This window comes from Bufo gargarizans, chromosome 6, assembly GCF_014858855.1.
Source record: "Bufo gargarizans isolate SCDJY-AF-19 chromosome 6, ASM1485885v1, whole genome shotgun sequence".
NCBI lineage: Eukaryota > Metazoa > Chordata > Amphibia > Anura > Bufonidae > Bufo > Bufo gargarizans.
Genome location: NC_058085.1, coordinates 130,311,746 through 130,330,285, shown reverse-complemented (window position 1 = coordinate 130,330,285; position 18,540 = coordinate 130,311,746). Strand labels below are relative to the sequence as shown.

General features: G+C 46.4%; 1 protein-coding gene across 1 annotated transcript; it reads left to right on the top strand.

Moving 5' to 3' along the window:
• Positions 1 to 1,441: 1,441 nt before the first annotated feature.
• LOC122940749 (keratin, type I cytoskeletal 17-like) lies at positions 1,442 to 7,170 on the top strand. The gene is made up of 8 exons (XM_044297477.1): positions 1,442 to 2,135; positions 3,282 to 3,364; positions 3,804 to 3,960; positions 4,044 to 4,205; positions 4,295 to 4,420; positions 4,501 to 4,721; positions 5,523 to 5,539; positions 6,788 to 7,170. The coding sequence occupies exons 1-8, from the start codon at positions 1,644 to 1,646 to the stop codon at positions 6,883 to 6,885; spliced, it is 1,356 nt and encodes a 451-aa protein (XP_044153412.1). The 5' UTR covers positions 1,442 to 1,643; the 3' UTR covers positions 6,886 to 7,170.
• The last annotated feature ends 11,370 nt before the right edge of the window (positions 7,171 to 18,540 follow it).

The window sequence follows — 18,540 nt, the reverse complement described above, 5'->3', positions numbered from 1 at the left end:
AGTTTGTGTCCAGGTTCTGGCGCGCCTTTTGCTCCCAGTTGGGGATTCATCTCTCTTTCTCCTCGGCCTACCACCCTCAGTCCAATGGGGCCGCAGAACGATCCAATCAGGCCTTGGAGCAATTCCTTCGTTGCTATGTCTCCGATCACCAAGACAATTGGGTTGACCTCCTGCCTTGGGCTGAGTTTGCCAGGAACACGGCGGTGAACTCTTCCTCTGGGACGTCTCCCTTCATGGCCAATTATGGGTTCCAACCTGCCGTGTTACCGGAGGTATTCTCTCCCCAGGATATTCCGGCTGTGGAGGATCACCTTTCCGTCCTACGTGCTTCTTGGGTACAGATCCAGAGGTCCCCTGAGGTCTCTGCGCAGCGCCAGAAACTCCAGGCTGATCGCAGACGAGCGCCCGCTCCTTCCTACCAGGTCGGAGACCGCGTATGGTTGTCCACCCGCAACCTCAACCTTCGAGTGCCCACTCCCAAGCTGGCGCCTCGCTTTGTTGGTCCCTTCCGAGTGCTTCGCAGGGTAAACCCGGTAGCCTATGCCCTTGCGCTTCCTCCTGGCATGCGGATCTCCAACGTGTTTCATGTCTCCCTGTTGAAGCCACTGGTGTGTAATCGTTTCACTTCCTCGATTCCTCGGCCTCGTCCGGTCCAAGTGGGCAATCGTGAGGAGTATGAGGTGAGCAATATCCTGGACTCACGCCTGGTCCGCGGCCGGGTGCAGTTTTTGGTCCATTGGCGTGGTTATGGTCCAGAGGAGCGTTCCTGGGTTCCCTCCGCAGATGTCCATGCTCCTGTCTTGCTCCGAGCCTTCCACGCACGCTTCCCTCAGAAACCGTTCCTTACTCCGCGGAGGAGGGGCCCTTGAGGGGGAGGTACTGTCATGGTCTTACCTCCTTGCTGTTCCCTTCGTTTGACATGTGCTGGCGGCCATCTTGGTTTCTGGGTTTTCTTGTAGCCTCCCACCCTGCGGCTCCTCCTTCCCACTGGGAGGAGCTGGATGCCTAGCTCATATATAGGAGGTCTGTGGCTTCAGTTCCTTGCTTGGTCCTCCTGTGTTCACATGCTTCCAAGACTGCTGCTGCTTCTGGTTCCTGATCCTGGCCTCGTCTGACTACCCCGTTGGTTCCTGATTCCGGCTTCGTCTGACTACCCCGTTGGTTCCTGATTCCGGCTTCGTCTGACTACCCCGTTGGTTCCTGATTCCGGCTTCGTCTGACTACCCCGTTGGTTCCTGTTCCTGGCTTCGTCTGACTACCCTTCTGGTTCCTGACCTCTGTCTCCGCAAGACCCTGCTTCGGTTTAGCCATCCGTTCGGACTTTGCTACGGCTTGCTCTTCAATAAAACCTTCTTATTTTCCACTTATCTCTTGTTGTACGTCTGGTTCATGGTTCCATGACAAAAAAAAAGGGTGGGGGGGTGTTGTAATACAATGAAACGCGTATAGGTAATGATAAATCCCGCTTCTCTTGCAAATGTTGGCACGCAAATCAAATCTGATGACTTTGTATAAGGACCAATGCTTACGTAAAAGTCACACCCATATCCACTTGTATAAAAAGAAGGATGGGAAGTCTGGATTCCTACAACTAACCAACTATCAAAGGTAGCACTTATACAGACAGGTGTTAGAATTGAATCATGTCCTCCTCATATAGTATCAAGCAGAGCACTAGATCCTCTGGATCCTCAGGTGGATTGGGATTAGGTGTCCATCGTGGTGGCTCAAATCGGTTGTCTGTAGGTAGTTACAAGCCATCTAGCATCCATGGAGGCAGTGGTGGCAGAAATATCTCCATCTCCACTTCTAGAGTGATGTCCTCTGGGGCTAGCGGGCTTGGAAGTAGCCTAGGTGGAAGATTTGGTGGTCTAGCTGGTGGGGTAGGTGGTGGCTATTCATCTAATTATTGCTTTGGAGGTGGACTTGGAGATGGTCTTCTCCAAGGAGGTGAGAAGGAAACTATGCAAAACCTGAACGACCGTCTGGCCTCATACTTGGACAAAGTACGCTCCCTGGAGAAGGCCAATACTGAACTAGAGATTAAGATTCGTGAATGGTATGAAAAACAAGCACCAAGGCCAGATCATGACTACAGCCATTATTACAAAACCATTGAAGACCTTCGCAACAAGGTAGGACAAACATTTTGTTACATTTTTAGTTCTCTCATACTTCCATGTAGAGTACTGTTATATATGTGGATGCTGTATCTTGCTGTATGTATGCGAGAATGGTTTGTATCCATGTGTGAATAATGGTTTCCTGTATCTTGAACTATTAAGTCCCAAGTAGCCCATAAACAAAACATTACAACACATCTGATGTATACTGTACCCAGTAAGTACTAAAACTGCCGCCAGATTTGTTAAGACTGTAGACTACACCTTTAAGGTAACTTCACTAGATACTTTCTAATTGTATAACTAATCACATTGAACAATTACCTTCCCATACTATCTGCCTATCATTGATACATACAGATGATGTCATTAGTATGCGGCTTGTATGACTGTGCGAGTTTAACATGAGAAATGCTAAGTTATTTATTTCATTCAAATTCAATTTATATCAAGGCCTGGTATCAGGTTAAAAAAAGAGGTCTCATTATGATAACATGGTAAGGAGAAAAATAATGATATGGGTGTAATTATATGGTACTAATGTTTTCTACAGCACTGTACTGAAATTGCCATTACTCACATCAGTTCCTGACCATAATGGGGTTCATAATTTAATGTCTCTAACACAAACACACAAGGATAATTTCATACATATCCAACTTCACAAATGCCTGGAAAAACTCACATACAAAGTCTATGCAGATGTTGCCCTTGTTTGGATTTAGGTTTAGGGCCACATTGATGAAAGATAACAGTTCGACAGTGGCAGAATGAGGGTCAAGGGCCTTCTCAACTGCTAGGCATTTGGGCACTGACAGAAGGTTTGTGTTACCATATAGATTTGATATAGGACACCTAATAGGACTTTATAAAAAAAAATGTTCACATCTGCATTACCATATCAGGTTTTTCCAACTTTTGGTCCTACATTTACAGGTAGACACAGACAGCAGAGAGCCCCTGTGCCAAAACATTATATGGGCCCTTTGCTTCCAAATAACTCATCATTGTCTCCTTAGCAATCTAATAGACAGTACATAGCTTCTTTACTGATTGAGGTGGAACTCCCTGACATTCTGGGCCTTTGTGCCCATATACAATGAAATATAATAGCTTGCTATAGATAATAACCAGAATATGCTTTTTTTAAACTCTTAGATCCTCAATGCTACCATGGACAATGCCAGCATGCTCCTTCAGATTGATAACGCCAGACTGGCTATGGAGGACTTTAAGACCAAGTAAGTGTTTTGCCCTAGTTATATGTGACATGAGTATATAACTTTGCCTATTGGTAATCATTTTGGTGATTCTTTGTCATTGCAAGACCAGTCAAGAATCATAACTTGGCATTTCATAAATGATTCCAGAATGTCGAGTGGTTACTGACTTGTCCTACATTAGACAGGCAACCTATTTATTTGTATGGGGCCATGTGATGTTTATTTTCACCAGTAGTGGTGTTGCAGAGAAACCGAGTCATTACTACCAGATTTCCCAACACATTTCAGCAGGTCATTGGTCCCTGCATGGGAATAATGTGTGATCAGCTTATAGACAAATAACTCTTCTAGTAAGTAAGAATTGGCAAAAGTGGAAAAGCCTTTTTTTTATTTTAGGTCTTACAGCATACCATCATCAAAAGATGAGATATATTTTGACTTATCTCCTTTCAATCAGGTATGAAACTGAACTGAACCTGCGTTTGAACGTTGAAGGTGACATCAATGGACTACGCAGAGTCTTGGATGAACTTACTCTTTCTAGATCAGATCTGGAGCTCTATATTGAGGGCTTGAAAGAAGAACTGGCTTATCTAAAGAAGAACCATGAAGAGGTAGGACTGATCATAACAGAGATTAGATTTATTTAGGCAGTATTCAAAAAGATATAGACCATAACGCTTATTTTGTTGTATAGGAAATGAATTATCTTCGTGGACAAGTTGGCGGCCATGTCAATGTAGAGATGGATGCTGCCCCAGGTATTGACCTAAGTAGGATTTTGTCTGACATGAGAGACCAATACGAAGGGCTGGCTGCAGAGAACCGTAAGCAAGTTGAAGCCTGGTACTTCAAGCAGGTGAGCAAAAATTTTTATTTGGAATGTTTCTCAATGGCTATCATGTCGAGCAACATATTCACCCTTCATATTCAATATTCATGTCATAGACAGAGGAACTGAACAAAGAAGTTGCAAGCCACAGTGAACAAATTCAGTCCAGCAAAACAGAAATGACCGACCTCAAACGTACCTTCCAAAGCCTGGAGATTGAACTTCAGACACAACTAAGCATGGTGACATCTGGTTCCAATATTAACGGTGATATGTTCCATTATTATATAACAGATATCCTAAATGGTACTCTCTACTATAGAAAGAGGCACTGGAAGGCACCTTAGCAGAAACGGAAGGCCGGTACTGTATGCAGCTCTCTCAGATACAGGACATGATCAGCAGTGTTGAAGCTCAGCTGGCAGAATTAAGGTCAGATATGGAATGCCAGAGCTGTGAGTACAAAATGCTCATGGATGTGAAGACCCGTCTGGAACAGGAAATCGAAACCTACAGGCGTCTCTTGGAGGGTGAAGATGCCAGGTAAGTAAAAATACAAGGATATTGACCACTAACAAGAATGGGCAATCATTGGGTTAGACCACAAAGTTACAGTGATTAAAGTGACTGCAAATCTCATTGATATTGCATCCTAAGGTGTCCATAAATGAACAAGCATGCCATTGTTGCATCCTCCAATGCCTTGGTTATGTCATCAGTATAGTGTGGGATCCCATGTTGGAAACATGGAAAGCTTAATTCTCAGTCCAATCAAGCCTTATTAGACCAGTATAGACAAATACATAACCTTGGTAACCTCACAGCCTTACTGGTTTACCTTGGCAGTTGCAGCCAGAGGCATAAGGTGAAGTTGCTGCCCCACAGATGCAGTATCCATAATATGTTCCTATGCCATTATGTACCATTTATGGCATGTGGAAGAGGGGTTCTTAGATGCCTTTCAGCATCAGAATGTTTCCTTGGTTTCCTTGGCAGCTGAATTTTGCTACCAGAGTCATAAGCTAAAGTTCCTGGGCCCAGTCCTTTAATGCAAAATGTATAACCTTCTCACAAACCATGTATCGATCATAGCATATTGAGGAGCGGTTGTTGGATCCCCTTGGCATCCAAGCCCAGAAGTGGGAGGGACCTTATTTCTGCCTTATTCTATTTAATACCTAAGACAACAATCTCCTTTGGGGATACAGACTTGAATCATTCCATTATTCTATATGGAAACCCTTCAGGCCTTAAATATGCTGCCAATGACAGATGATGCCAAATACAAATTTTCTGAAAGCAGTGATTAACTATTTATTCTCTCTCTTTTTCTTTTTCCCACAGTATTTCATACAAAGAATGTAAGTCTATTATATTCCCAGATTTTTAATTAAAATAATATTAACTTATGTTGGAACTGCTGGGATGTGCCAATAGAATCTCAAAATGGACTTTGTCCTAACACAACTGAGGTCTTTAAGGCGTTGTCCACGATTTTTAAATTGATGGCCTTTCCATAGGAAAGGTCATCAATGTCAGACAAGCAGGGGACTGCCTCCTGACAACACAGCGCCAGGACAACACAACTCTGTCCATTATGTGGAAACAGTGAACAGAGTTGTGTACTTCCAATACCTATTTTTGTGCTGGAGCTACTGCAGAGCAACCAATCAGCAAGAGTGTTGGGAGACATACCCCTCCACCGATCTGATATTGATGACCTATCCTAAGGATACTCCATCAATAAAAAAAAGAAACACTCAAACTATAATTGTACCTTAAAGAGTAACTATCTGTCAGTTGAGTTAGGTACATTTTTATTATATATTAGGCTTGTGGAATACCTTACAGCCAAGAACAATGTAAGATACCAGCTGCTAGGTCTTCCTTTTCAAGTACCAATAATTTCATGACTGCATCTTCTGTGCATATATCACTTTTTGACTAGGGTAGCACTTCATTCTCCACCAAGCTCCACTTGGCCACCTATCATTATATAAAATCCATATGTACAGAAGATTAAACTGAACTTCTCAGTACAGTCTTGGACTGTTATCTGCAGTAATACATGAGAAGTACTGCAGATAAGGAGTCCAGGTCACTATTTTCCTACTGCTCCCTGTCCCCCTGCTGTTACTGCTCAGAGCTGTGCTGAAATACACTGTCAGGACTGCTGCGCATTAAGCACATTGTCAGGACTGCTGTGCATGCACACAAGTCCTCTGCATTAGCACAGCACAGCAGTCCTGACTGTGTATTTCAGCGCAACTTTGTGTTCTCACAACAGGGGAACAGGGGCAGTAGGAAAATAAAAAATAGTGATCTAGACTCATGTGCGGCACTAACTGCAGATAATAGCCTAGAAACTTGGTGGCAATTCCCAATAAGAATTGAGCATGTCAGATGTAACAGAGCCATATTTGTTATTTGGCCTGATTCATAGTGATATCCCAATGGTTTACATATGGTATTTACATAAGGCCACTAGTTTAGTTAGTATGATGCATGTATAATACAGCCTCACAGCAAACACACATACAAATTCTTTTTTTCATTCAAGCTATTTATTTGCAATTTTCCACTAAACTATTTTTTTTATATAATTGCAGCCCCTCAAACCATACGAAAAATCCGTACCATTGTTCACGATACCGTTGACGGAAAAGTGGTGTCCTCACGGGAGAAAGTCCAGCAATCAACCTACTAATCTAAACCTGTCGCCATATTCAGCACAGATTTATGAGATGTGATATATCTAATATAACTTGTTTTAGTGGCAGGCAACCTGTGGTACTCCTGTTTAGGAATTTAAAATCCCAGAATGCATATGGGTATCTGAGGTTCTGCAGCAGCTGGGGAGCCATAGACTACACAAGCCAACTCTGCCCTGCAATCATAAAGATGACCATTATGGTGTGCTGAGCTAATCGACAAGGTCACTGACACCAATTTATGTCTGTATTTCTTGTGCTACTTTTTGAGGCCTCTCTATTTTCTATATCTAATAAACTCATCAGCTTTCTCATGCACTTCTATCATGTCTGCCTGATTTATTGATTCTTATATCTACTTATTTTGAAGTGTTAGTAATTTAAACCTTAAAGGGAATGTTCACCCTTGAATATTGGTTTTGTAACCTAATAGATCAATAATTCTGTGTTGATAATATATCTTTATAGATGCTCAGTTTGATTGACGCAGAGCTCCAGATCCCCTGCATACACCTAGAGTTAAATTATCCTCTCTGGTTGCCTGCAGTCACCACTAGGGGGAGATAAGTATCTAACGGCATACATTGAGCTGAACAGTAAAATAATATTCAGTAAACTCTGAAAAGGGTTTTACCGCTAACAACACTTATCCCATACTTGTCAACTGTCCTGGAATGTCTGGGAAGCTCCTGGAGAAAGGAGAGACCTCCCAGACTACTAGAATAGTTGGCAAATCATCTGTCACTGCATGGATTGCTGTTTTGTCCTGGAAAGCAGCCTCCATGTACTTAGACACAGGGGGTCCACCCAAAATGCATTGAGATGGTGGGGTGCTAGAGGAGAAGGGGAAGAAGGCTGTACAAAGTGGCATGGGCAAAGGGGGTGTGTAGCCAGTCTCCTGGAACCACTGCATACAGAATTGCTGAGTATGACTTATTTTTTACTGATATGATAAGTAGGGGATAGGTATAAGTGTCTGATCGCTGGCTGTGCAACCGCTGAGGCCTGTAGCAACCACAACAGAGTTCCCCATGAGAACAGAGTGGTATTGCATGTGTGACAGCTGCTCCATTCACTTCTGTAGGAGTGTAGGGAATATAGTACTATGGATAAGAAATAAGGGTTGATAGTGCCCTCTAGTGGGGAATGAATTATTCTATGCAGGGGCCTTGAAGGGGTCTAAGAATTGAGCTCTTTCCAATATAAAGATATATTAAGAAATTAATCAGTACAGAATTTTTGGCCTAAAAACAACATGATGGTTGAAGAGCATATTATATGGTAATGACTTACATGGTTCAAGAGAAATTAGGTTTCATGTTGCCTTTGGGGGTAGGGAACTGATGAGAGCTCCCTGGAGTACTTTACTGGTGGTCGTTGCTGTCATAGGGGACATTGTAGGGCTCAAATCATTATCTAAGCAGGCTTGTTTTCATTTTGAGCGAATTAAAGGGATTGTCTAGTTTGAAGAGGAAAACGGACAACTCAGTGGATCGATGTGTGATAAGAATAGATGATTACTTACCTGACAGATCCCACTGCGGTAATGAGATTTTTTTTTTCTGGATTTGGAGCATTTCGGTTCTATTTTTCCGGCTTTACTCAGGTTCACTGGGGGTCACGTTTTTGCCCGTTAAATTGCGAGTCATCCATACGGTGCAGCCGGGGCCTCACGGTTGTCCCCTGTACCGGTTCAATTAATTTCACCAAATGCTGCACCATGTCACTGTTTTCTCATACAAGTCACCAGTATTTCATTTCTGTCACCCCTTGTTCATGCACAATTTGTCTACACCGTACCACTATTCCGGTCAGCACCCCTGCGGCAAGCATGCAGTCGTTTCCTGGGCATCCCCCATTTCTGTTACTTTCATTTCACCAAACGCTGCACTAATGTCACAGCTTTCTCGCCCAGATCACCAGCATTTCATTTCTGTCATGTCTTGTTCATGTATAAATTACCTACACCGTATCACCACTCCGGACAACACCCCTGCGGCTGCAGGCAGTAGTTCTGAGTCATCCATACGGTACAGCCGGGGCCTCACGGTTGCCCCTGTACCGGTTCATTTCATTTCATCATACGCTGCACCCATGTCACGGTTTTCTCATGCAAGTCACCAGTATTCATTTCTGTCACGCCTTGTTCATGCGCAATTTGTCCACACCGTACTACCATTCCGGTCAACACCTCTGCAGCATGCGGCATGGTTTCTGGCCTAATCCCCCATTTCTGGTTATTTAATTTCATAGACGCTGCGCAATATCACGCCTTTCTCACAGTCACCAGCATCTCATTTTGTCATGTCTCGTTCAAGCAATCTTCCCACAGGCAACACTGCGGTCAGCACCCCTGTGGTTTCCAGGCTCGTTCCCCATTTCCTTTTCAGTCCATATCACCCCACAATCATCCACATTCATGCCCCCCCCCCCTCCTCCTCATGTTCATGTGCACGGCTGCAGGGGCACAAATGCGTATGAGTTATTTCGTACGGGTCAGCAGGGCCTCACGGTTGCCCCAGTACTGGTTCAGCTCATTTCATCATGGCGCACCAATGTCACGGTTTCAATACAAGTCACTAAGCATTTCTGTCACACTTGGGCATGCATTCTCTTTCACATCTGCACCACCTCCGGCCTTACACTCTGACGGCATGCGGCAGGGTCCCCCCTTTTCTGTTGGTCTCACACACGCTGCACCCAGGTCACGGCTTCTCGCAGCAGTCACCGCCAGCTCATTCTCAGGCATTTCTCACGTCTCCCCAGCAGATTCCGGTCAGCCCCTGTCGGTCCCAGCCCCATTCCCTGGTGGGATCACCCCCCAACATCCATCATTCAGGCCCCCCCTTCCTCCCCCGTTCATGTCCACTTCACCAGGCTGGCGCTCTTACATACAGATAGTATGGCCCCATGCGGATGGCAGAATCCTGCATAGAAGACAATCACCAAGGTAAACAACAGCCAAACTTTCCTTTGCTTGTTGCGGCCTCCTCTCCACTCGTTGTCTCACTCACGTGGGAAGACTCTCACCTCCTGACCCGCAGCCTCCTGCTTGTTGCCGCTCCGCTTGCACGCGGCCAATGGCGCCCGGCCGCGTCCTGGGGCCGGTTCTGCGCATGCGCGGCGATTTTTTCTGCGCATGCGCGGGGATTTTTCGGCGCGTGCGCGGCGATTTTCTCGGCGCATGCGCGGTATCCCGGCGCCCGCGGGCGGACTCCGGGCGCATGGGTTCGCTGCCAGGGGGTAGTCACCGATGTCGCTCCATGCGGCCACCATCAGTCAGGCCCCCCCTTCCTCCCCCGTTCATGTCATCATCAGGCTGGCGCTCCCCGCCGCCTCCTGCGCACACCACACCCGCACACACTCATCCCCCCCCCCCCCGGTCATTACGGGCGGCTCATTTCACCTTCACAGGGCTCACCGCGGCCCTGTCGTCCCCTCCCCGCTACCTCCTGCTGGATCACCACTCCTCCCGCCGAGCGGCCGGTGGCGCCCGCCCGCGTCCTGGTGCCTGGTCTGCGCATGCGCGGCCGGGATTCGGCGCATGCGCGGCGATTCCGTCGCCGCGTGCGCGGTGTCCCGGCGGCCGTGCGAGCCGCATCTGGTGCGGGGGGCACGCCGGCGGACGACGAGAGAACCTTCCAGCACGCCCCATCATCATACTCCCCAGCAGCCCCCCCCTGTTCTCCATCATGGGCACTACCATCATCATGCAGCAGCAATTTGCATATTCACAATCATCCTTCTTACCGGTGTTCACCAGGGATTCAGCATGTCCCACGGATTGCAATGGATTTCAGTGCCAAATGTGAATCTCATCAGTTGGACCGGCAGTGTGATGCATGTTTCATTCTCCTTTTGATAATCAGATCATCAGGGGACGAAAAAAAAAAAAAAAAAAAAGACTCACGTCGCTGCTTCACACACAAATGGACAGGTGGAATGGCTGGGGCACGGTCCCTATGCGCCATCCAATTGCAGACACGCACTTTCACCTGGGCATGGCCACACGGCATGCATCGGCCCCCCCTTTCATACCAGGCGCAAGCTGTCATTTCACGGACAACCGCCATGATCCTCCCGGTCATGCACATGTACCACATGCTTTACACATTTTCTCACACTTTGTCATGTCTACCCCCCCCCCTTGTGTTTTAGGCGGTTAACCTATACTGTTTACACTACCGTGTAGCCGGAGAATTTTTTCTTGGTACCAGGTACGTTCAACTGCTCTTTTAACTAAATCTTCCTCACATTTCGATCGGTCCCGTTAGGGTCAGCGTGCTGGCTTTAGGGCCACCATCATCCCACTAGGTACCCCCCCTTCTTTGGCTTCGCCAGTAGTTAGTGGTCCCGCGAGGCCAACACCCCGCCTCAAACGTACGGAGGCACCTGCCCAACGCGCCATCTCGTTAGTAAGCCGCCTCGCATGTTGCATAGAGAGGGCCTCACCTGTCACTCCCTTCCCCTAGTCCTGTCTTACAGTCACCGAGAGGCCAACGATCCTGCCACTACCTCGAGTGGCCTCATTATCCCCTCGCGCCAAATCATAGGTAGAGCCTCTCAAAGCCGCTTGGCAACTAGCAGGGCCTCATCTGTCACCATGCAAGTATAATTTTTCGCCATCCGGCCTAGCTAGCTTGCCAGCACGATCCTGTGTTTCCCCAAGCTAATCAACTGTTTTGTTTTACCATGTCTCTGGAAGGGATAGAGAACTTCTCCCTACCTGGCACCCCTGCTAGATCCGTCACTGCTACCCAGGGAGACGGTCTAGCCAGTCCAGCACCTATCAGATCCTGGACAATCCCGCGCATAACGACAGAGTTAAGGTGACTGCATGTTCCCTTCCCCGCCACGGCGAGGGAAGCAGAGCTTTTCCGGCTGCTGCACACGCCAATCGATAAACAGGGAGACAGGGGAAGGACCTAGCCAGTCCAGCACAGGGGATATACATACCATGCTGTCCTCCCTAAATGTCATCCATGTCTAAAGTCAATGCCAGGTTGGAGAGGCTGGAATCAGTCACCGCGACCCTCTCCTTGGCAGGGCCACCACCGGCAGCATCACCGGCGCCGGCCGGATTGCCAGTGATCACGTCGACCGTTAGCCTGGAGGACCAAGAAGTCAGCCCGGCGCACATAATACCGGAGGAGGAACCTGGAGTACCCATCGCCACCAAGAAGACAGAAGGGCCAGACACGGTCATCACTTTTCCTGGGTACCCAGTTGGATTCAGCCTCAATGAAAGCCAGTTTGCCATCCGGGAAGATCCAGGACATTCTCGCCCACATAGTCAACTACCTTCAACTCAGCACCGGCAACCGCAAAGAACTGCAGTCCCTGTTGGGCTCCCTGATCTTTGCCATGCGCATCCACCTCGGGGTCGCTCATTTATATCACGGCTCCTGCACCTCTCCCCTTTCTCCTACACGACTCGCACGGGGTGTCCCTGGATGCCCACGCTGCAGGCAGCTCTGGGCATGTGGGGGAGATTTCTGTCCACCTGGAGTGGCGGGGGCTTGTTTCTCCCTCAGCCGTCGGACTCTTCCCCCTCTATCTGGTCAGATGCGGCATCTACCACAGGCTTCGCGGCCATTTTTGGGAACGATTGGCTGTGGGGCAGCTGGCCTCCTGTGGTCCAGGGTTTGGAGGGATTCTCCGCTGCCTCAGCGCTTTTCAAGTTCTACCCCATCGGGGCGGCTGCCGTAGCGTGGGGTCATTCAGGGGCAAACATGTCGGTCCGGTGCTAGTCAGACAACCATACGACCTGCCAGTTCATCAACAGGATCGTTCCAAATCTCTCACAATCGTGAGGTTTCTGCGGAGACTTCCTTGGTTGGCCGCTTGCAATAATAATTTTTTCTCACATTGTTTCCATGTCCCGGGGGTGGGCAATACGGCAGCTGTCAGTCTGTCTCGCGTCAAATTTCAGGCATTTCATCAAGCTCTCCCATCAACGTCACCCACGGCCTCCATCACTCCATCATTCAAACAGCTCATTCTGGATTAGAAGGCATCATGCGGCATAGCCAGTCTTTGTCCCGCTCAGCACTATCAGACGATACACATAGAACACACGACAGAGCGTTCACACTATTCAACAGGTCCTGTTGGAACACAACATCCTGCACCCCTTTTTATCATGAAGTCTCTTCCGGGGTTGGCTTCTTTTTGCCACCTCAAAATCATGTCATACAACACCATCAAACTATATCTCACTGGCATTTCAACATCATATGCTAATCACACACCCCAATAACATCAGCTTCATGTCCTCGCACCAGATCAAATCCATACACAGAGGTATTCAGGAAACGGAACCCGCACGTCCAGCCCAGAGGCTACCCATAGTCAATCGTATCTTCAAAGCATTATCCGACTTACTGGACGCCACGCCTCTTGAAACAGATACCAACTCCATCATCAAAACGGCAATTTACTTGACCATCTACGGATTCCTGAGTTCCTGGAAATTCACTACAGCCTCCACGACCCGAACCTCACCTTGTCTTCTTGTCTCCCACTTGTCAAAACACATGGTTCCCTACATCCTGTCCTTACCTCACTCCAAGAATAGTCAGCACTTACCCGTCAACATTTCATTACCCCACGCACAACAGTTCCAGTCAGGGTCCTGGATGCTCACAATCGGCGTCACAAGTTCTACCCTCTCAACCGCTACTTCAACTACATGGTTCGGTACTCACCACCACCACCTTCATGACCCATGCCGGGTCATCCCTCACACAACTAGGCCTCAACGCAGCCAACTACTCAGGGCACTCCTGTCGCATTGGAGCCACGTCCACGGCCTCCAGTGCCAACATCCTCACTCATGTCATCAGGGGATTGGGGCGCTGGGAGTCATCCGCTCACACGCAATACATTCCCAATCCAACACAAGAGTCAAGAGTGGCTTTCCAAAACATGTCGGGTTAAGCCATTGATACATCAATTGGTTACAATAAACTGGTTATTTCCATTTTTGCCCTCTTCTTTCTCAGGCCTACCTCATCCTCGGTTTCGGCACACCACAACCGACTGCACTCATTCCCTGCTTTCCCAGGGCTCTTCACTGTACTACCGTAAGCCCCTTACACAAGTATTAAGGCAGATTGCCTGGATTTGTGGGAGGGGCTGAGGTCCGCCTCCAGCCTATTTAGGGCACTCCCCTTACCTGGCTCCTGCATCATTGAGGTCTGAGCTTTTGACCCTCCCACCACTCCACTCATTTACAACTCATTTCTTCCATATCTTTTCCTTGGGTAGGCCCTCTTCTTTCTCAGGCCTACCTCATCCTCGGTTTCGGCACACCACAACCGACTGCACTCATTCCCTGCTTTCCCAGGGCTCTTCACTGTACTACCGTAAGCCCCTTACACAAATATATATATATATACAGTACAGACCAAAAGTTTGGACACACCTTCTCATTCAAAGAGTTTCCTTTATTTTCATGACTATGAAAATTGTAGATTCACACTGAAGGCATCAAAACTATGAATTAACACATGTGGAATTATATACATAACAAAAAAGTGTGAAACAACTGAAAATATGTCATATTCTAGGTTCTTCAAAATAGCCACCTTTTGCTTTGATTACTGCTTTGCACACTCTCGGCATTCTCTTGATGAGCTTCAAGAGGTAGTCACCTGAAATGGTCTTCCAACAGTCTTGAAGGAGTTCCCAGAGATGCTTAGCACTTGTTGGCCCCTTTGCCTTCACTCTACGGTCCAGCTCACCCCAAACCATCTCGATTGGGTCCAGGTGTGGTGACTGTGGAGGCCAGGTCATCTGGCGCAGCACCCCATCACTCTCCTGCATGGTCAAATAGCCCTTACACAGCCTGGAGGTGTGTTTGGGGTCATTGTCCTGTTGAAAAATAATTGATGGTCCAACTAAACGCAAACCGGATGGAATAGCATGCCGCTGCAAGATGCTGTGGTAGCCATGCTGGTTCAGTATGCCTTCAATTTTGAATAAATCCCTAACAGTGTCACCAGCAAAGCACCATCACACCTCCTCCTCCATGCTTCACGGTGGGAACCAGGCGTGCAGAGTCCATCTGTTTACCTTTTCTGCGTCCCACAAAGACACGGTGGTTGGAACCAAAGATCTCAAATTTGGATTCATCAGACCAAAGCACAGATTTCCACTGGTCTAATGTCCATTCCTTGTGTTCTTTAGCCCAAACAAGTCTCTTCTGCTTGTTGCCTGTCCTTAGCAGTGGTTTCCTAGCAGATATTCTACCATGAAGGCCTGATTCACACAGTCTCCTCTTAACAGTTGTTCTAGAGATGTGTCTGCTGCTAGAACTCTGTGTGGCATTGACCTGGTCTCTAATCTGAGCTGCTATTAACCTGCGATTTCTGAGGCTGGTGACTCGGATGAACTTATCCTCCGCAGCAGAGGTGACTCTTGGTCTTCCTTTCCTGGGGCGGTCCACATGTGAGCCAGTTTCTTTGTAGCGCTTGATGGGTTTTGTGACTGCACTTGGGGACACTTCCAAAGTTTTCCCAATTTTTCGGACTGACTGACCTTAATTTCTTAAAGTAATGATGGCCACTCGTTTTTCTTTACTTAGCTGCTTTTTTCTTGCCATAATACAAATTCTAACAGTCTATTCAGTAGGACCATCAGCTGTGTATCCACCTGACTTCTCCACAACGCAACTGATGGTCCCAACCCCATTTATAAGGCAAGAAATACCACTTATTAAACCTGACAGGGCACACCTGTGAAGTGAAAACCATTTCAGGTGACTACCTCTTGAAGCTCATCAAGAGAATGCCAAGAGTGTGCAAAGCAGTAATCAAAGCAAAAGGTGGCTACTTTGAAGAACCTAGAATATGACATATTTTCTGTTGTTTCACACTTTTTTGTTATGTATATAATTCCACATGTGTTAATTCATAGTTTTGATGCCTTCAGTGTTAATCTACAATTTTCATAGTCATGAAAATAAAGAAAACTCTTTGAATGAGAAGGTGTGTCCAAACTTTTGGTCTGTACTGTATATATATATATATATATATAATATATATTGTGGGGATTCGCTCTAGCAGTTAGGACTAGCGTATGCAGTATAGAGGCAAATTACAGAGTTCTTGAGTCAAAAAGCGGTCTTTATTCACACATTGGTGTATAACAAAATGCAGATAAGGTGTATCACAAAACGCAAGTGGCTTGGTGTTTGTTCACACACAATTAACCGCTTCCCGACCGCCTAACGCAGGATTGCGTCCTGGCGGTGGTCGGGTTATTCCTCCTGGACGCATCCGTGCGTCATCTCGCGAGAAGCGAGATGACGCACCAAGCCGGCCCGCACATGCGCAGTGCAGGCCGGGAATCGTCGCAGGAGAAGTTCGTCACCAGCCTGCCAGCCAATGATCCTCGCTGGCAGGCTGGTGACTTTTGAAAAATCGAATCACAAGCCATATAACACACTATATTTATAAATATAGTGTGTTAAATGGCTTCTGTGCTCTCTGCTGGTTCCTTTTCGTCGGTTGGTCCCAGCAGAGAGCACAGATAAACTGTAAGTGCACAAAACACCTCACATTTAGCCCCAGATCACCCCCCATCACCCCAATTAACCCCTTGATCACCCCTGTCAATCACTAGTGAAAGGGGAAAAAAGTGATCAGTGTAAACTGTCACTTTTTTTTTCACTAGTATTTGCGGTTAGATTTTAGGTTAGTTTAGGCCCCTTTGTTAGGTAGTTAGCGTCGGTTAGCGCCCAGCCCACCGCACTGCAGTCACTGATTCGCTGATTAGCGTATCGCTAATCAGCATTGGTACTTTTATAGTATCTGTAAGTGATCAGAACTGATCACAGTCAGATCTATAATAGTATTAGTGTCACCTTAGCTCGCCCTCCACCCAAAACGCAGTGTTTGCCCGATCAGGCCTAATCGGTCGCCCATGCCCGCCCCGCCGCATTTATTTTTTTATCACTGCGCAATCAGTACACTAGTGCTGCGGCGATAAAAAAAAATCAGTTTTGATCGTTTTTATCAATCGCAGCGGCTTCCTGTACTTCGCTAGCCTCCCATTTGTAAGACAGGCTTGCTTTTTTTCTTGGGTAGTCTCAGGGAATACCCTCTAAATTTAGTTGGCAAAATGGCAAGTAAGGGGTATTCTTCTGACCCAGTCGGATGAGGAATGGGAACCCTCTGTTTTTCTAGACCACAGGTTGCGCAGAATCCTCTTCAAGGGCAGCAGAGTGGGGCTGGTGCTGGCGGATTACGTGGTGAGGCATACACCAGCAGCGCAGCCCATCCTGGACCTAGTACCAGCACTGCCGTAGAACATGGTGAAATGGCGAGCACCAGAAGGGCACTTTTTTTTTTTTTCTTACAAAGTCTCATATTCCACTAACTTGTGACAAAAAATACAATTTTACATGGACTCACCATACCCCTCACGGAATACCTTGGGGTGTCTTCTTTCCAAAATGGGGTCACTTGTGGGGTATTAAGGGCCCCTAAAATGCCAGGGCAGTATAAAGTGTGAGAAGTAGTTTTGAATCCAAATGCGTAAAAATGCCCTGTAAAATCCTGAAAGTACTTATTGGAATTTGGGCCCCTTTGCGCATCTTGGCTACAAAAAAGTGTTACACATGTGGTATCGCTGTACTCAGGAGAAGTAGGGCAATGTGTTTTGGGGTGTCTTTTTACATATACCCATGCTTGGTGAGAGAAATATCTCTCTAAAAGACAACTTTTCCAATTTTTTATACAAAGTTGTCCTTTGACAGAGATATTTCTCTCACCCAGCCTGGGTATATGTAAAAAGACACCCCAAAACACATTGCCCTACTTCTCCTGAGTACGGAGATACGACATGTGTGACACTTTTTTGCAGCCAAGATGCGCAAAGGGGCCCAAATTCCAATGAGTACTTTCAGGATTTTACAGGGCATTTTTACGCATTTGGATTCAAAACTACTTCTCACACTTTAGGGCCCCTAAAATGCCAGGGCATTATGAATACCCCACATATGACCCTATTTTGGAAAGAAGACACCCCAGGGTATTCCGTGAGGGGTATGGTGAGTTCATGTAAAATTTTATTTTTTGTCACAAGTTAGTGGAATATGAGACTTTGTAAGAAAAAAAAATAATAATAATTTTCCGCTAACTTGTGACAAAAAAATAAAAACTTCCATGAACTCACTTTGCCCATCAGCGAATACCTTAGGGTGTCTACTTTCCGAAATGGGGTCATTTGTGGGGTGTTTCTACTGTCTGGGCATTGTAGAACCTCAGGAAACATGACAGGTGCTCAGAAAGTCAGAGCTGCTTCAAAATGCGGAAATTCAAATTTTTGTACCATAGTTTGTAAACACTATAACTTTTACCCAAACCAATAAATATACACTTATTGCATTTTTTTTATCAAAGACATGTAGAACAATAAATTTAGAGAAAAATGTATATAGAAATGTAGTTTTATTTGAAAAAAATTACAACTGAAATTGGTCAATTTCGATTAATAACAAAAAAAGTTAAAATGTCAGCAGCGATGAAATACCACCAAATGAAAGCTCTATTAGTGAGAAGAAAAGGAGGTAAAATTCATTTGGGTGGTAAGTTGTATGACTGAGCACTAAACCATGAAAGTAGTGTAGTGCAGAATTGTAAAAA